General features: G+C 41.8%; 1 protein-coding gene across 1 annotated transcript in view; it reads left to right on the top strand.

Moving 5' to 3' along the window:
• Window positions 1–1468: 1468 nt before the first annotated feature.
• The window catches only part of LOC120024423 (vacuolar protein sorting-associated protein VTA1 homolog), a 51545-nt gene continuing 35279 nt past the window's right edge, over window positions 1469–17734 (top strand). The window contains exons 1-2 of the mRNA XM_038968664.1: window positions 1469–1665; window positions 15448–15542. Of these exons, the coding sequence (XP_038824592.1) occupies window positions 1575–1665; window positions 15448–15542 (186 nt within the window). The 5' untranslated portion in view covers window positions 1469–1574. The remainder of the gene's footprint in view (window positions 1666–15447; window positions 15543–17734) is intronic.

The following is a 17734-nucleotide window of genomic DNA, read 5'->3' as shown; positions in this document are numbered from 1 at the left end:
GAGCTAATTTCAGGTTCATCTTTATTAATCAGAAACTCCAGGTTTCAATAAAACTATGAATATCTAGCTGACAAAGTAATTAATCCTACATCATGAAATACACCACAAGGACATATTATTTGTTTTGTATGTTTTTGATTTAATTAATGTTTAGTTGCATTGTTTAGTTTTCTTAGGGTAATTGAAATGCATTTAATTACATCTAGTTTGTCTGTTTTGACTTTCCGATATGTACTTCATAAAAATGCATACAACTTTTCACATTTGTTTAATAAAAGGGGCACATTTTATGACCCTCTTATGTTCAGACAATATTGTTCTGCAATGTGCTGTTTCTGAAAAATCTGTCTGTGCTGCTTTTTAGGTAAAGCTCGAACACTTTCTTACGTCTCAAAAGTATCAGTGAGATGATAGATTTTTTTATTTTATTAGAGGTGCTGCTACTTTTTTGTACTGAAAAACTGTATTGACAAAGCAATCCTACAATAAGAGGTATGCTGTGTAACCGATGTGAAATGGCTAGCTAGTTAGAGGTGGTGCGCGTTAATAGTGTTTCAATCGGTGACGTCACTCGCTCTGAGACCTGAAGTAGTTGTTCCCCTTACCCTGCAAGGGCCACGGCTTTTGTGGCGCGATGGGTAACGATGCTTCGAGGGTGGCTGTTGTTGATGTGTGCAGAGGGTCCCTGGTTTGAGCCCAGGTAGGGGCGAGCAGAGGGACGGAAGCTATACTGTTACATTGGTGCCGTGACCCGGATCACTGGTTGCTGCGGAAAAGGAGGAGGTCAAAAGGGGGGTGAGTGTAACCGATGTGAAATGGCTCGCTAGTTAGCGGTGGTGTGCGCTAATAGTGTTTCAATTGGTGACGTCACTCGCTCTGAGACCTGAAGTAGTTGTTCCCCTTGCTCTGCAAGGGCCGTGGCTTTTGTGGCACGATGCTTTGAGGGTGGCTGTTGTTGATGTGTGCAGAGGGTCCCTGGTTCGAGCCCAGGTAGGGGTGAGGAGAGGGACGGAAGCTATACTGTTACAGCTGCATGCCCTGTTTCAGTTTTTTTCTATACCCTATGTTCATGATAGCCCCATGCATTTGCTTGGGGAAAAGTTGTCCTAATGTAGTAGGCATAGAACGACGCTTGAGCAGAGGTCCCACTTTGAATATTAAGGGGAACGAAAGTTAGGTTGAAGATAATGTATCCCTGAAAAACAGATGTTAGCGTTTTCCTTTTCCCAGATCCTTGATGACAATTTACTACAGATATGCAAGAATTCTCGTTGAATCCGCTTCCATTCATATCGTAATAAGATTGTTGGCTCCTCACAACCCGTAAGATCACCATGGAACGCATTGCAATAGGCTCACACAGTAATCAAAATGTTGTCAATGTCAATATGATGCCGTTTTGCTTTGACAGTCCTCCTTTCCTGCAGATGGCGCTAAACGTATTGAACAAGAAAGCGGAAGAATTCTGCGCAAGGAGGAGCATTGTTGTTGAGACCCAGCTATTTAGCAAGCCACATTTCCATTAATGTTTGACTAATCTGCCATAGTTAGCTAGTGTATTTACATTATTAGAGATGGCGCTCCCACCACAGCTAAAAGCCATTCAACACTATCTAAGAACCGCACAGGAACATGAGAAGAGGGATCCTGTCGTGGCTTACTACTGTGAGTTTGTACTTGCTAGCCAACTCGGATAGCTTGCCATTGTTGTCCGTTTATGTTCAGCTGTCAACTCCATTAAGGGGACATGAACCGGCAAATCGCTAGTTAGCTAACTGTTCTGTGAATATAACGTGTGAGGTCGATAGCTAGCCAGCCATGTCATTTATCTAACTATAGCTAGTTAACGTTAGTTATGGAATCATAACAACAATAACACCAGATGTACAGTAGCTAACGTCAGATGCTAACGAATGACCGCTTGCTAGCTACAACTTCGACACAATTTTTTTTTTGTTGCTGCCAGTCTTACTAATGTTAGTGGTTACTTAACAAATGTTTACTTCTTAACTTTGCTGACTTCTCAGTCGACTTTATCAAAAGTAGTCTAGGTTCATAGTATTCATAACTAACTAATTGTTAGCTAGCTAGTGTATTGCAAACAGTACTATAAGAGTACTCTATCTAACTATGTCACATTCTGTGAAAAAGGCTATGCCAGTTAACTATATGGTAAGCTTTGTGGTATGGCATGACTCATTTGTAAAAATAAAGGTGAAAAAATGTTGTAAGGCGTTGCCAGCTGCCTATGGTAGGGACACAGTTCATGTGACCAGTGTCTGGCCCCAGAGCCTGGCTTGATATCTAGCTTGCCAGACAGGAAAATAAAAAATAGGTATATTTTCTCAAGTCTAGAAACGTCTACAAATGACTTACTTTACTTGACCCTTTCTTAGCAAGCACATTTTATTCAGTGCCACTACATGGTCTATGACTAGGCTATGTTGTTATCAAGCACAGCCTAATTGCTTTCTGGTGGATTGTGGCTAGCTAACGTTAGCTAGCTAGTTATTTTACACAAAGGACGTTTTCTTTCAAAATAGTGTGACCGACAGGGAACTGTACTGTCTCTGGGTCATCTGGGTAATTTAAGACTTTGTTAGCCTATTGAGCTTAAGCCTTGTTTTTAGCCTACTGAGCTTAAGCCTTGTTTTAGGCTAGCTCTGGGAGCTGACAGGAGTCCTAAACTCTCTGACAAAATCATGAAAACATTACAGTTTAGTGAACTACTAGGCTGCAGTACCTCTGCAGTGTCTAACACATAAGGCTAGCTGCCATCCAATGAAATGTTATCACAAGAATCCTTTTGTGATAGGGTCAATCTTTCCTGCCATTCTCATTGATTGTATTTGGTTATTCTACAATGTGCTTTGGAGACTTCTGTAAAATAAGGCTTAAGAATTGTTAGACTCTTAGATGGAATGTTTCAAAACAAGTGTTTGAAAAACATTTTTATTCATGTACTGTAAGGTTGAGAAAAAAGTTTTTATTAAAGATTATAAACTGGGTGCTGATGCTGATTGGCAGACAGCTGTGGTATATCAGCCCATATACCACGGATATGACAAAACATACATTTTTATTGCTCTAATTACATTGGTAACCCGTTTATAATAGCAATAAGGCATCTCAGGGGTTTGTGGTATATGGCCAGTATACCACGGCTAAAGGCCGGACAAGTAGGCGAGCAAAGGATTATGGTCAGTGTAGTTAATTACCATGTTTTCTGCACTAAGTTGTCGAATATTGGCTTGTTGGAAACAACAACTCCCTACTACATCATACAGTTCGGGTTTGATCTGATTTTTCTCTAGAGAAACTGCTCAATGTGCATTGAGCAACAGAAACAAATGAAATGGAATTCAAATAATTGAAACAACAGGTCAAATGGTTGTTTAAAAACCGTAAAATAACAAATGTTGGTTAATTGCTTAGCACTACTAAGCTACAACATATGTGAATATGAAACCAATGGGAGTTTGTGTTTTTAGATAATTGAGGTTAGTTTTTAAAATTTTTACACAATATTTTAAAAAATTCCAGAAATTATAAAATAGTTTGACAACCCTGTTTGTAAGCTTTTAAATTATATAATTCTCAATCGTTTATCTTTTCCAGTGACGAAGACATGGATCAACTCTGAGCACCTTTTATCTCTTGAATGTTTTGGCATTGAGGTCCAAAAAGTCACCTTCTGAGCACTTCTACAATGGGCAAATATGTATAGAAGGTTTCATTCAAATCAAAACAGCTGTTGTCAAAAGTGATTGAATTTAAATATATTTACCATGGCTCATTACAAGATACTGACGACTGACAATGGCTGCTTTTGGCTGAATGGGATGTGCAGAACATGCTGTGAGGTGGATTAGCCAAATATGCTGAGGAACATGTTTTTCCAGTTTGGCATCACTGCGCAGTTTCACTGCCCGCCTGGATCTTTTATTTTAATTGCAATGGTGGGTGTGTTGGTAGAATTGAAAGGACATGAGTAGAGAAATTAGTGTCCTTTGGATGAAGTCTGTTCTGTTTTTGTGTGCCTTATTGGATAAGCCCTATTGATATTTTTCTTGTGTATATAATTATAGCTGGGGATTGTCAGTTGATGGGCTTAGACAGAAAGTCTGGTAGCTTTGGTGTTTCTTGAGTTCTCCAATTGTGTCTGATTTTATTTAGGCTGGTTTGGGGTTTGGACTGAAGCAGAGATGGTTGAAGGTTTTTCAGCGCAAGTTCCTTGTTTCACGGCCCATGAGCATCAGAGTGGACCAGTAATTCAACATGCCACTGGAGGTCAGCATCGACATATCTCTGAATGACTCAACCCCATTGTCTTTGGAAGAAGGTTGTAGAGCTGATGGCCATAGGGACGCTTTTCTCTCAAACTGATTTTGCCTTTGTTTTGAAGGTTATGGTTAAGAGAACCTTCATTGCTCTAAATCTAATTGTCAAGAATCAAAACGATGTAGTACCTCTACTTGATTGCAGAGTATCCTATATCCCAGGCTATTCTAGCTTCAAAGGTCCAATATAAATCAGACTCGCAAGAGGAAAATGGCTACCATTATTTGAATCAGACTGAATAGGATCAACTTGACTAGTCTACCTAATGTAATGAGGATTTTCTCACAGTTATTAGCCTAACATTTTGATGGTCTGGATGAACCCATCTGAATAGCAAATGAGCTTCCTCTTTTGTCAAGCATTCAGCACATGACAATGGTTAGAGGACTCAAGACCTATAGGTTAGTGTATTGATTTAGCGGATTAGTGGAAGCAGGCATTACAAAAGAGTGGTGCAACAATCATTATTTTTCTTTATCGGCGAGCCATTATATTACATTGACCAAAATACGCCAAGCCTATTTGTGCAATGTTCAATCTAGGCTATAGCTTACTTGATCCATTCCATACAACTAGGGAAATTCATGGTTTAAACAAAAGCACTGATTTGTTTCCCTATAATTACCCACCATTATTGAACCCAAGCACCCCCAGGCCAAACAATGACTACAAACAAACTTCCACTTAATGGATTGCATTTTCCCTAATATGAATGTCCAAGCTAGCAGCAGGATACCACAGTGATTTAATATCCCGCCTCAGCAGCACATAGTAACCCTAACCAACACAGAGGCTTTCATTTCAAATAGAACATTGTGTTCTCCTGCTGCTTTGTATTGTATAAAACGTGGCCAACTTGAAGCACAGAAGTAAAAATTGCTGAACCTCCGGTTCGACTGCAGCACCATGGGCCTGTATTCTGCCTCCTAGTGTAGGCCCCTGCGTCCTGGCATTGTGCTATAGTATTAACCTATGGAAAAGGCTCTCTTTGAGTTGTTTTCCCTCCCGCTTCCGGGACTTGATCTAGTCTTCCGATTGAGCTGCAGCTATAGTACATAATAACATCCTTGTAGTGAGGAGAGCTGAGTGCGCGGGCTAGCATCCCAGAATACACAATTCTGTTCTCATTGCAAATGTCAGTGAAGACTTGGTCACTCCCAAACTGAGGACTCAGCTCACACTCTTTTTATGACTAATGTCAAGCTTGCGTTGGGATGCATGCCAGGACAGGCATGTATTCCTCCCATTTATTTCCATTTGACAAGGATTTTAGTCAAATTCTACCATATCTGAAACCCGAAAGATTGACTGAAAGTTATAGGCCGATTTGTTACTTCAACATACATTAACAGGGATGTCATGGATTAGGCCTACGTAGTGGAGGTTCAACTAACACACTGTCTATTTCTGTGGAAGAACATCTGCAGGGGGAAAAGTTGACTCACTTTTTCTTAACATTCAGTGTATTAAATGAACGACACTAATCCCTGTGAATCAAGCTACATTGGACAGAGTCAACCATCCCCTTTAGCTGTATTCCACATTTCTGAAATTAAAGTAAATACAATTTTATTCGTCACGCGCTTCGTAAACAACAGGTATAGACTATTTTTTTAAAGTATTTTTTATTTATTTCACCTTTATTTAACCAGGTAGGCAAGTTGAGAACAAGTTCTCATTTACAATTGCGACCTGGCCAAGATAAAGCAAAGCAGTTCGACACATACAACAACACAGAGTTACACATGGAGTAAAACAAACATACAGTCAATAATACAGTAGAAAAATAAGTCTATATGCAATGTGAGCAAATGAGGTGAGATAAGGGAGATAAATACAATATAGCAAGTAAAACACTAGAATGGTAGATTTGCAGTGGAAGAATGTGCAAAGTAGAGATATAAATAATGGGGAGCAAAATAAATAAATACAGTAGGGGGAGAGGTAGATGTTTGGGCTAAATTATAGATGGGCTATGTACAGGTGCAGTAATCTGTGAGCTGCTCTGACAGCTGGTGCTTAAACAACAGGTATAGACTAACAGTGGAATGCTTACTTACTGGTCCTTCCCAACAATACAGAGAGAAAGAAAATAGAGAAATAATAGAAAAGTAAAATAAATAATAATAAATAGAAAATATGTAACATTAACTTTGCTATATACACAGGGTACTGAGTAGATGTGCAGGGGTAAGAGGTAATTGAGGTAGATATGTACATATAACTAGGAATAAAGTGACTGATATTTAACCGTAGCAGCAGCAGCGTATGTGATGAGTCAAAGTTAGTGCAAAAAGGGTCAATGCAGATAGTCCAGGTAGCAATTTGGCTACCTATTTAACTTTCTATCAGGAATGGCTTGGGGGTAGAAGCTGTTCAGGGTCCTGTTGGCTCTAGACATGGTGCATCGGCACCGCCGCCGTTCGGTAGCAGAGAGAACAGTCCATGACTTGGGTGGCTGGAGTCCTCAAATTTTTGGGACCTTCCTCTGACCTTCCTGTGATATAGGTCCTGGATGGCAGGGAGCTCGGCCCCAGTGATGTACTGGGCTGCACACACTACCATCTGTGGAGCCTTGCAGAGGAATGAATGCTGCTGACTGTCTCTTTTTGTGTCATTGGACACTGTAGTTTGTCATTCTCCTACATCTCTGTCTGGGGGAGAGAATACTGTAACCCCCCTGGCCATCCATGAAGTTCCCTTACTCACCAACCCCCTTCCACACTCACACACAAAGTTCTGCCCATGGCAAAATCATTTCCCCCTCTGAAGTACAGTGGATTATGGATTTTATTCTCATGGCCTTGCGTCTGTCGTGAATGGTCTCAGTGTTGCATTGTTTCAGAAGAGGAGAATTGGATGTTAAGCTGTATGGGCGTAATTGCTTGACAAAGGATGACATTGTGAGTGCCCATTGTGATGTGCAGTGACCATCATCATATCTGAGCAAAATTATCCCCATTGCTTTCGTTATGGCTAACTGTTTAGGAAATATCAACAGGTGGCCTTTGGCATAGTTTTAATTTTCTCCCCAATTTCGTGGTATCCAATTAGTAGTTACAGTCTTGTCCCATCGCTGCAACTCCCGTACGGACTCGGGAGAGGCGTAGATCGAGGGCCATGCTTCGTCTGAAACACGACCCTGTCAAGCCGCACTGCTTCTTGACACACTGCTCGCTTAACCCGGAAGCCAGCCGCACCAATGTGTTGGAGGAAACACCGTACAACTGGCGACCGACGTCAGTATGCAGGCGCCCGGCCCGCCACAAGGAGTCCCTAGAGCATAATGGAACAGCAACATCCCAGCCAGACAAACCCTCCCCTAACCTGGCCGACGCTGGGCCAATTGTCCACCGCCTCATGGGTCTCCCAGTCATGGCCGGCTGCGACATAGCTCGGGATCGAACCCGGGTCTGTAGTGACGCCTCAAGTACTGTGATGCAGTGCCTTACACAGCTGTACCTTGGCTCAAACTTTTGAAAAGTGTTTTCTAAAATGTTATATTCTTCTGATTTCTGACATGCTTTGTTTTGAAATATGATAAATGGTGAAGCCATTTTAAAAGCCATGTAATTCTCTTCTCAAAAGCTAATGGTGAGCACAATGAATATTGTGCCTCTATCTAAGCTGAACCTACTAGAATCAAGTCTAAACTGCTTCAGCCAACCAAAAGTAGTGACTGTATTCTGTTTTCCTTATGTCTTGTAAATTGGTCACCTTAACGTGTCTTTCCGGGGTTTTATGTTCAGTTGTAATTTGAATTGAGTCAGTGTTATTGTAGGAGAGATGGAGATAACCATGTAACAGGCCCACTATTGGTTTCAAGCCCCAGGCTTTTTCTTGTTCATTTTTAATGCAGTAGCATTCAACCTGCCATACACTAGGATGGCATCCCAGGTGTTGAAAACAACAACAAAAATCGAATTTTGCTCACTATATGAGGCCGTACAACAATATCTGTGCCTTGAATGCAGAATTTAGCCTAGCTAGATATCTTAAGGCCATGTTGTTACAATTATAACTGACTCACTGACACATGCCTATCACACATGGAATTTGGTAACAGTTCTTGTCCAGATCCATCTGTAAACATTGAAATTTACAATTAAACATTGACTTTTGCCCACTCATAGGCTTCATACTTAGAGCAGCCCTCTATCAAAGACACAGACCCCTTCATTAAAATGAACGATCAGTGTTTTTGCCATACTTCGAGAACTCCCAGCTGGGTATATTTGCTTTTTATTTTCCGCTGGGAAGTAGTAATTGCCAGTCCACCCTGTTTTACAATGTAATGACTGTGAAATTAGAGTTAGATGAGTGATTTAAAACTCAACCTTTGTCATAACATGCACTGTATGATACCCTATCCCACCTTGGAAATGTGACTAAATTTGCTGATTTAGTATAACTTTATTTTTTTTATTACTAAAATGCCCTATTGATGTGCTGCTGACTTGGAAGCTGATGTTGGCTTGCCTACTTTCTCAGTTCACAGGCAGGTCTATGGAAACCTGTTGCATTCAAGGCAAAGAGGGCTGCCCAGGCAGTTGTCAAAACTTATAGGTCAGAATGACAAGTGCATCACTGGTCTCTCTGAAGATCTCAATAAAATACAGTACTTTGCATTGTCCTCTTGATAACAATTAGGCCAAATTTGCTGAAATGTTGTGCTTGCTCATGGTTTGGTGTAGCCTATTCTATGAAGACAGCTTGCTGTCGAAATGTTGGTGAATAAATTATTGCATCGGCGCTACTAGGGATGGACATGAGTAATCGAGTACTGAACGGACGTCAAAGCTCTGTCTTTAACCAGAGATAACAAATAATAATAATCAAATACTGTAAAACTATTTGGTGGAATGTGCTTTGTGGCTGCCTGAACGGGCCATTGGAAATTGTTTTGAAGACAACGTTGATTTGCTTTGACTCTAGTGTTCCATTTGTGCATTTGCTGGGCACAACAAAAAATAATCCAAGCCATGCATCACACAGTTCCGTGTCTCATTCCCTCAATTGCGTTCTGACTGCTCCATACATACACGTGCTGAGTGCGCACACAAGCTCCCGTTAGGCCTACATTTTAATTTTTTTAATTTTTTTATTTCACCTTTATTTAACCAGGTAGGCAAATTGAGAACACGTTCTCATTTACAATTGCGACCTGGCCAAGATAAAGCAAAGCAGTTCGATACATACAACAACACATAGTTACACATGGAGTAGAACAAACATACAGTCAATAATACAGTGAAAAAATAAGTCTATATACAGTGTGAGCAAGTGAGGTGAGATAAGGGAGGTGAAGGCAAACAAAATATATATAAAAATAAATAAAAATATAAAAAGGCCATGGTGGCGAAGTAAATACAATATAGCAAGTAAAAAAAACACTGGAATGGTTGGTTTGCAGTGGAAGAAAGTGCAAAGTAGAGATAGAAATAATGGGGTGCAAAGGAGCAAAAATAAATAAATGAATACAGTAGGTAAAGAGGTAGTTGTTTGGGCTAAATTATAGATAGGCTATGTACAGGTGCAGTAATCTATGAGCTGCTCTGACAGCTGGTGCTTAAAGCTAGTGAGGGAGATAAGTGTTTCCAATTTCAGAGATTTTTGTAGTTCGTTCCAGTCATTGGCAGCAGAGAACTGGAATGAGAGGCGGCCAAAGGAAGAATTGGTTTTGGGGGTGACCAGAGAGATATACCTGCTGGAGCGCGTGCTACAGGTAGGTGCTGCTATGGTGACCAGCGAGCTGAGATAAGGGGGGACTTTACCTAGCAGGGTCTTGTAGATGACCTGGAGCCAGTGGGTTTGGCGACGAGTATGAAGCGAGGGCCAGCCAACGAGAGTGTACAGGTCGCAGTGGTGGGTAGTGTAAGGGGCTTTGGTGACAAAACGGATGGCACTGTGATAGACTGCATCCAATTTATTGAGTAGGGTATTGGAGGCTATTTTGTAAATGACATCACCGAAGTCGAGGATTGGTAGGATGGTCAGTTTTACAAGGGTATGTTTGGCAGCATGAGTGAAGGATGCTTTGTTGCGGAATAGGAAGCCAATTCTAGATTTAACTTTGGATTGGAGATGTTTGATGTGAGTCTGGAAGGAGAGTTTACAGTCTAACCAGACACCTAGGTATTTGTAGTTGTCCACATGTTCTAAGTCAAAGCCGTCTAGAGTAGTGATGTTGGACAGGCGGGCAGGTGCAGGCAGCGATCGGTTGAAGAGCATGCATTTAGTTTTACTTGTATTTAAGAGCAATTGGAGGCCACGGAAGGAGAGTTGTATGGCATTGAAGCTCGCCTGGAGGGTTGTTAACACAGTGTCAAAAGAAGGGCCAGAAGTATACAGAATAGTGTCGTCTGCGTAGAGGTGGATCAGAGACTCACCAGCAGCAAGAGCGACATCATTGATGTATACAGATAAGAGAGTCGGTCCAAGAATTGAACCCTGTGGCACCCCCATAGACTGCCAGAGGCCCGGACAACAGACCCTCCGATTTGACACACTGATCTCGATCAGAGAAGTAGTTGGTGAACCAGGCGAGGCAATCATTAGAGAAACCAAGGCTGTCGAGTCTGCCGATGAGGATGTGGTGATTGACAGAGTCAAAAGCCTTGGCCAGGTCAATGAATACGGCTGCACAGTATTGTTTCCTATCGATGGCGGTTAAGATATCGTTTATGACCTTGAGCGTGGCTGAGGTGCACCCATGACCAGCTCTGAAACCAGATTGCATAGCGGAGAAGGTATGGTGGGATTCGAAATGGTCGGTAATCTGTTTGTTAACTTGGCTTTCGAAGACCTTAGAAAGGCAGGGTAGGATAGATATGGGTCTGTAGCTGTTTGGGTTAAGAGTGTCCCCCCCTTTGAAGAGGGGGATAACCGCAGCTGCTTTCCAATCTTTGGGAATCTCAGACGACACGAAAGAGAGGTTGAAAAGGCTAGTAATAGGGGTGGCAACAATTTCAGCAGATAGTTTTAGAAAGAAAGGGTCCAGATTATCTAGCCCGGCTGATTTGTAAGGGTCCAGATTTTGCAGCTCTTTCAGAACATCAGCTGACTGTATTTGGGAGAAAGAGAAATGGGGAAGGCTTGGGCGAGTTGCTGTGGGGGGTGCAGTGCTGTTGACCGGGGTAGGGGTAGCCAGGTGGAAAGCATGACCAGCCGTAGAAAAATGCTTATTGAAATTCTCAATTATAGTGGATTTGTCGGTGGTGACAGTGTTTCCTATCTTCAGTGCAGTTGGAAGCTGGGAGGAGGTGTTCTTATTCTCCATGGACTTTACAGTGTCCCAGAACTTTTTTGAGTTTGTGTTGCAGGAAGCAAATTTCTGCTTGAAAAAGCTAGCCTTGGCTTTTCTAACTGCCTGTGTATATTGGTTCCTAGCTTCCCTGAAAAGTTGCATATCACGGGGGCTCTTCGATGCTAATGCAGAACGCCATAGGATGTTTTTCTGTTGGTTAAGGGCAGTCAGGTCAGGAGAGAACCAAGGGCTATATCTGTTCCTGGTTCTAAATTTCTTGAATGGGGCATGCTTATTCAAGATGGTGAGGAAGGCATTTAAAAAAAATATCCAGGCATCCTCTACTGACGGGATAAGATCAATATCCTTCCAGGATACCTCGGCCAGGTCGATTAGAAAGGCCTGCTCGCTGAAGTGTTTCAGGGAGCGTTTGACAGTGATGAGTGGAGGTCGTTTGACCGCTGACCCATTACGGATGCAGGCAATGAGGCAGTGATCGCTGAGATCTTGGTTGAAAACAGCAGAGGTGTATTTGGAGGGCAAGTTGGTTAGGATGATATCTATGAGGGTACCCGTGTTTACGGAATTGGGGTGGTACCTGGTAGGTTCATTGATAATTTGTGTGAGATTGAGGGCATCAAGCTTAGATTGTAGGATGGCTGGGGTGTTAAGCATGTTCCAATTTAGGTCGCCTAGCAGCACGAGCTCTGAAGATAGATGGGGGCAATCAGTTCACATATGGTGTCCAGAGCACAGCTGGGGCACAACATAAATAAATGCCTATAAAAACGTATCTAACTGATGGGATACACAAGCTACATTCCTTGCCAAATGACGACAATTTTATCACACATTCAAAATGGACTGGATGACTGAAGTAGGAAAACATGTATTCCAAAAACGAGCTGCAGTTTTGGAATAATATTCCCATCTATTTTCCGTTTAGGCTACATTGCGAACTGCTAGTGCCATTTTAGAATTGGTTAGCCTAGGCTATAACCCCCTAAACATAGACAGGTTCCACACTGAAAATACGCACCAAATAATAGTTTGATAAAGACAGAGCATGTTTTCACCAGAATCATTAAGCATAGGGCTACTCACCACACAGATGTATAGGCCGTAATTCATCCCCATGCAGTGTTCAATGTGGAGTTGTTCATCCATTCCGAAAATTCAAAACAACTGGCAGAATAAACTAATATCTGCATAGCGAAAAGACAGATTTTGTAACCCTGAAAAAGTATTTTAACTCGCCAAATTGAGCCCCGTTTAAAAAATTAAAAAACTGTTTTAGATGCGAGATGCGCCTCACTTTGCAGTTGCAACTTTTTTTCATTTGGAAAAATAATCAGTTATTACTTTTTTTTACTATAAAATAGGTGTCTTGATTGTGATAAGGGCTGGGGAAATGAGAGCGTCTTGTCTGCTAAATGAACAATATAAGGCTATGCCATTGCATAGCCATAGGCTTCTACAAGCAGTCGCCACTGCTGAGGTTACTGCCTATTTGAAGATTGTGTTTCACGATATAGTTGATATTACGGTTTCATTAAATTAAATGGCACATGCTTTTTTATTGAATGAATATATATGGGTCAATTTAGCAATTAGGATTTATTATCTCTAATGGTTATGATAAATGAGGTATTGTCGCAACATTTGGCATAGGCCTATAGATAAATGCACACATTTCTTTACAGTGCGGGCCTTATGTTCTAAAAAATATTTGAGTATTCTGGAGGAAATAAAATCATGCGAGTACTTGAACAGTCAGAAAATGTCAAATGCCCCTCCCTACTAGTGTATAGCTTTTCCTGTTCTTTTAAAGCACTCTTTGAAGAATGGCAAACAATTATGCCATGTTTTTTGGCTAGACAGGCTCTACGCTACAAGCTGATCTAGTGGCTCATCTTTTAATTTCCTAAGGGACAGCAGCATCCTTCATGCTGTTAGCATTTAAATCGCCAACGTGTGGAAGGTATGATCTTAATTTTAGAGGTGGACACCTACTTGGGTGCTGGTCCGGAAAAGATTTCACCTGCCTGTCTTACTTTGTGTAGCTAATGACTTTGAACTCACTGGATCGATGATTGTTGTTCTGTCCCGGTTGGAGACAGCTCATTATTAAGGCTCTGACTGCAGTCCTTCAGAGGCTCACACTTCAGGCTGTAGACTACACGTTCAAAGCATCAGTGTGTTGCTTTTTTGTTCTGCCTCTTCACGGCATTGCTCTTATTGTGGCTTCTTCCAGGTAGTGTTTTGTGTTATGTCTATAGCCTAGTCAGTCCAGGGGTCGGCACCAGGTGGCCCACGGGCCACAACTCGCCCAAGTGCTTATACATTTTTGGCCCCCTAAAGGTTTTTTGTCAAAATAAAAAATATAGATCTGGGGGGGATAAAATGATTATTTTCCAATCCAATCTCATTAGGGCTTACTTGTGGTCAATTTCAAGTGTAAAAAAAAATATAGAATTACGTTTCGGCCCCCCAACCATCCACTCCACTTCACCCACGGCTGAATCTAGTTGCCTAGTCATATAATTTCCCACATCTTCATTCATCTATCACGTCAAAAGAAGGTCTGTCAATTAGGTATGGCGCTTTAGAGTTCTTTGTTGGTTGGAAACTGCAGCACTCGAAACAGCTGTAAACCCAGAGTTGTTGGATTTGGCCTCTCAAACATTGAGTGTGTGTCAAAGTTGCACACAGGGAAGACTTTAAGGCTCATGGGGACAGTCCTTCACCAGATGTCTGGGTGTGCACATGTTTTCAATCTCTGAAAACTGAGAGAAGAGCGCCTGAGCCTGGATGCATAAACTCAAAGGATGCAAGGATCTGTCAACATGGAGGAGAGGGTGGATGGACAGCTTGTGTTGAAAACATGAGCCAAGATTCCCTCTTGGCTGCTATGTGCTGAGTGAAACAATGCTAAGGATATAATAACAATGCTAATATTTACACAGCCTCTTTCACGGACTTGCACTGTTGGGAGGTTGAATCATTTCACTCAAAGTGAGCGTCATAACTCAGAGAAGAACGTGAAAACAATCTTGCAACCTTTCGGTTACTAGTCCAACGCTCTAACCACTAGGCTACCTGCCGCCCCAACATGCTGGTTCAAATGGACACTTTGGGTGATTTAGGGTAGCCTACTTTAATTTGAAAGACCTCACCCTGAACCCCAAAAATGTTTGACCATGTAACAGAACTATGTACCCAGTCCACATTTGATTTTACCATAAGAATTGCTGTTCGGGGATAATAAAGAGACTTTACTCTAACTTTTTGTTTGAACACAGTGTACAAAACATTAGGAACACCTGCTCTTTCCATGATATAGACTGAACAGGTGAATCCAGGTAAAGCTATGATCCCATATTGATGTCACTTGTTAAATCCACTTTAATCAGTGTAGATTAAGGGGGGTGGCAGGTTAAATCCTTGAGACAATTGAGACATGGATTGTGTATGTGTTCCATTTTCAGAGGGTGAATGGGCAAGACAAAATATTTTAGTGCCTTTTAAACGGGGTATGGTAGTAGGTGGCAGGCGCACAGGTTTGTGTGTGTCAAGAACTGCAACGCTGCTGAGTTTTTCACACTCAACAGTTTCCTGTGTGTATCAAGAATTGTCCAACACTCAAAGGACATACAACTTGACACAACTGTGTGAAGCATTGGAGTAAATATAGACCAGCATCCCTGTGGAACGCTTTCGACACCTTGTAGTCCATGCCCCGACGAATTGAGGCTGTTCTGAGGGCACTAAGTGTATTTCTGGGAAACATGAAGTGTCATCATCACCCCTGACCCATTGCTCTGAGATAAAATAGTGATACCCTTTTCCTTCTCTTTCAGGTCGGCTTTATGCCATGCAGACGGGAATGAAACTGGACAGCAAAACCCCAGAATGTCGGAAGTTTCTTGTGCAACTGATGGATCAGTTAGAAACGGTGAGATACTTAGTCAGCTACACTAAAGGTTGGATACAGCCTTTGGAACGTGTAAACAAGTTTGCACACAATGACACATTTATCTACTATTTCCTAATTGTCTTCACATCATGATTTGTTGATTATTGGGTAAGATATCATAATGTAGTTATCATAATGTACTACTTTATATTCCTTGCTAATTCTATCTATTTCCTCTATTCTGTACCAATATCCACTAAATGAAGCTTATCACGTCGTGAATGTCTGAGGGCAGTTTAGTAATGAATATCTTCAAAGCCATTGGCCGTTAAGTGCACTTTAGGAGTCTTGACATTTGACTATTTTCAAAGCTAGTCAGGAACAGGCCTTTCAGTGGATTCAGTTTCCCTTCAGAAGTGGATTTTGGCACTGCCTCTCAAAAGGACATTAACAACAAAGTGGCAGCCTCCCTTGATTGAGTTCTGCGAACATGATTGAAATGTCTGCACCTCATCATTTTCAATTATAAGAGTGAAATACTCTTTGATTCCAAACATCTGTAATGTAATTGCTAAATATAGGAGGAATTTTTTGATTTACGTTGTCAAATTTCTCAAAAGTTTTGTTTTGAGGGTCTAGCAGTTATTCTTTAGCTTGTCCATCAGATATTCATATCTCTAATTGATAATAATGTAGCCCCTAGATTCGATTAGGTCTACTTTTAAAGTTTTCCAAGGAGAAATTGGAATCTTTGAGATAGTTGCATCACACATTTAGTCAAAGCTTCGGTAAGACTGCAATCTGAACCACCATTAGTTACGGAATGCATGCCTTTTGAATAATGGATTCCTTCAGAAATGTACTTCCGAAATTTCTTGAGTGGAATTGCGAGACATGCAATAACATCTGCTTTGAGTTTTAAGCTCTGTGTTTAATGTAAGACCTGATCGGCATATACAGTGTGTTAGGAAAGTATTCAGACCCCTTGACTTTTTCTACATCTTGTTACGTTACAGCCTTATTCTAAAGTGGATTAAATCGTTTTCCCCCCATCATAAATCTACACACAATACCCCATAATGACAAAGCAAAAACTATGTGTTAAAAACTGAAATATCACATTTACACAAGTATTCAGACCCTTGACTCAGTACTTTGTTGAAACACCTTTGGCAGCGATTACAGCCTCAAGTCTTCTTGGGTATGACGCTACAAGTTTGGCACTCCTGTATTTAGGGAGTTTCTCTCATTCTTCTCTGTAGATGCTCTCAAGCTGTGTCAGGTTGGATGGGGAGCGTTGCTGCACAGCTATTTTCAGTTCTCTCCAGAGATGTTAGATCGGGTTCAAGTCCGGGCTCTGGCTGTGCCTCAAGAACATTCAGAGACTTGTCCAGAAGCCACTCCTGCATTTCCTTGGCTGTGTGCTTAGGGTCGTTGTCCTGTTGGAAGGTGAACCTTCGCCCCCAGTCTGAGTTCCTGAGCGCTCTGGAGCAGGTTTTCATCAAGGATCTTTCTACTTTGTTCCGTTCATCTTGTCATCATCCTGGCTAGTCTCCCAGTCCCTGCAGCTGAAAAACATCCCCACAGCATGATGCTGCCACCACAATGCTTCACTGTAAGGATGGTGCCAGGTTTCCTCCAGACCTGACACTTGGCATTCATCAGATCAGAGAGTCTTGTTTCTCATGGTATGAGAGTCCTTCAGGTGCCTTTTGGCAAACTCCAAGCGGCTGTCATGTGCCTTTTACTGAGGAGTGGCTTCCGTCTGGCAACTCTACCGTAAAGAGATGGTTCTCCTTCTGGAAGGTTCTCCCATCTCCACAGAGGAACTCTGGAGCTCTGTCAGAGTGACCATCGGGTTCTTGGTCACCTCCCTGACCAAGACCCTTCTCCCCTGATTGCTCAGTTTGGCCTAGCAGCCAGCTCTAGGAAGAGTTTTGGTGGTTCCAAACTTCTTCCACTTAAGAATGATGGAGGCCACTGTGTTCTTGGGGACCTTCAATGCTGCAGAAATCTTTAGGTACCCTTCCCCAGATCTGTGCCTCGACACAATTCTGTCTCGGAGCTCTCGGACAATTTCTTCGACCTCATGGCTTAGTTTTTGCCCTGACATGCACTGTCAACTGTGGGACCTTTATATAGACTGGTGTGCACCTTTCCAAATCAGGTCCAATCAAGTTGTAGAAACATTTCAAGGATGATTAACGGAAACAGGATGCACCTGAGCTCAA

Source organism: Salvelinus namaycush, chromosome 29 (assembly GCF_016432855.1).
Source record: "Salvelinus namaycush isolate Seneca chromosome 29, SaNama_1.0, whole genome shotgun sequence".
In the NCBI taxonomy this organism is placed as follows: domain Eukaryota; kingdom Metazoa; phylum Chordata; class Actinopteri; order Salmoniformes; family Salmonidae; genus Salvelinus; species Salvelinus namaycush.
Note: the sequence above shows the minus strand (reverse complement) of the source record. Positions and strands in the feature narration are given on the sequence as shown.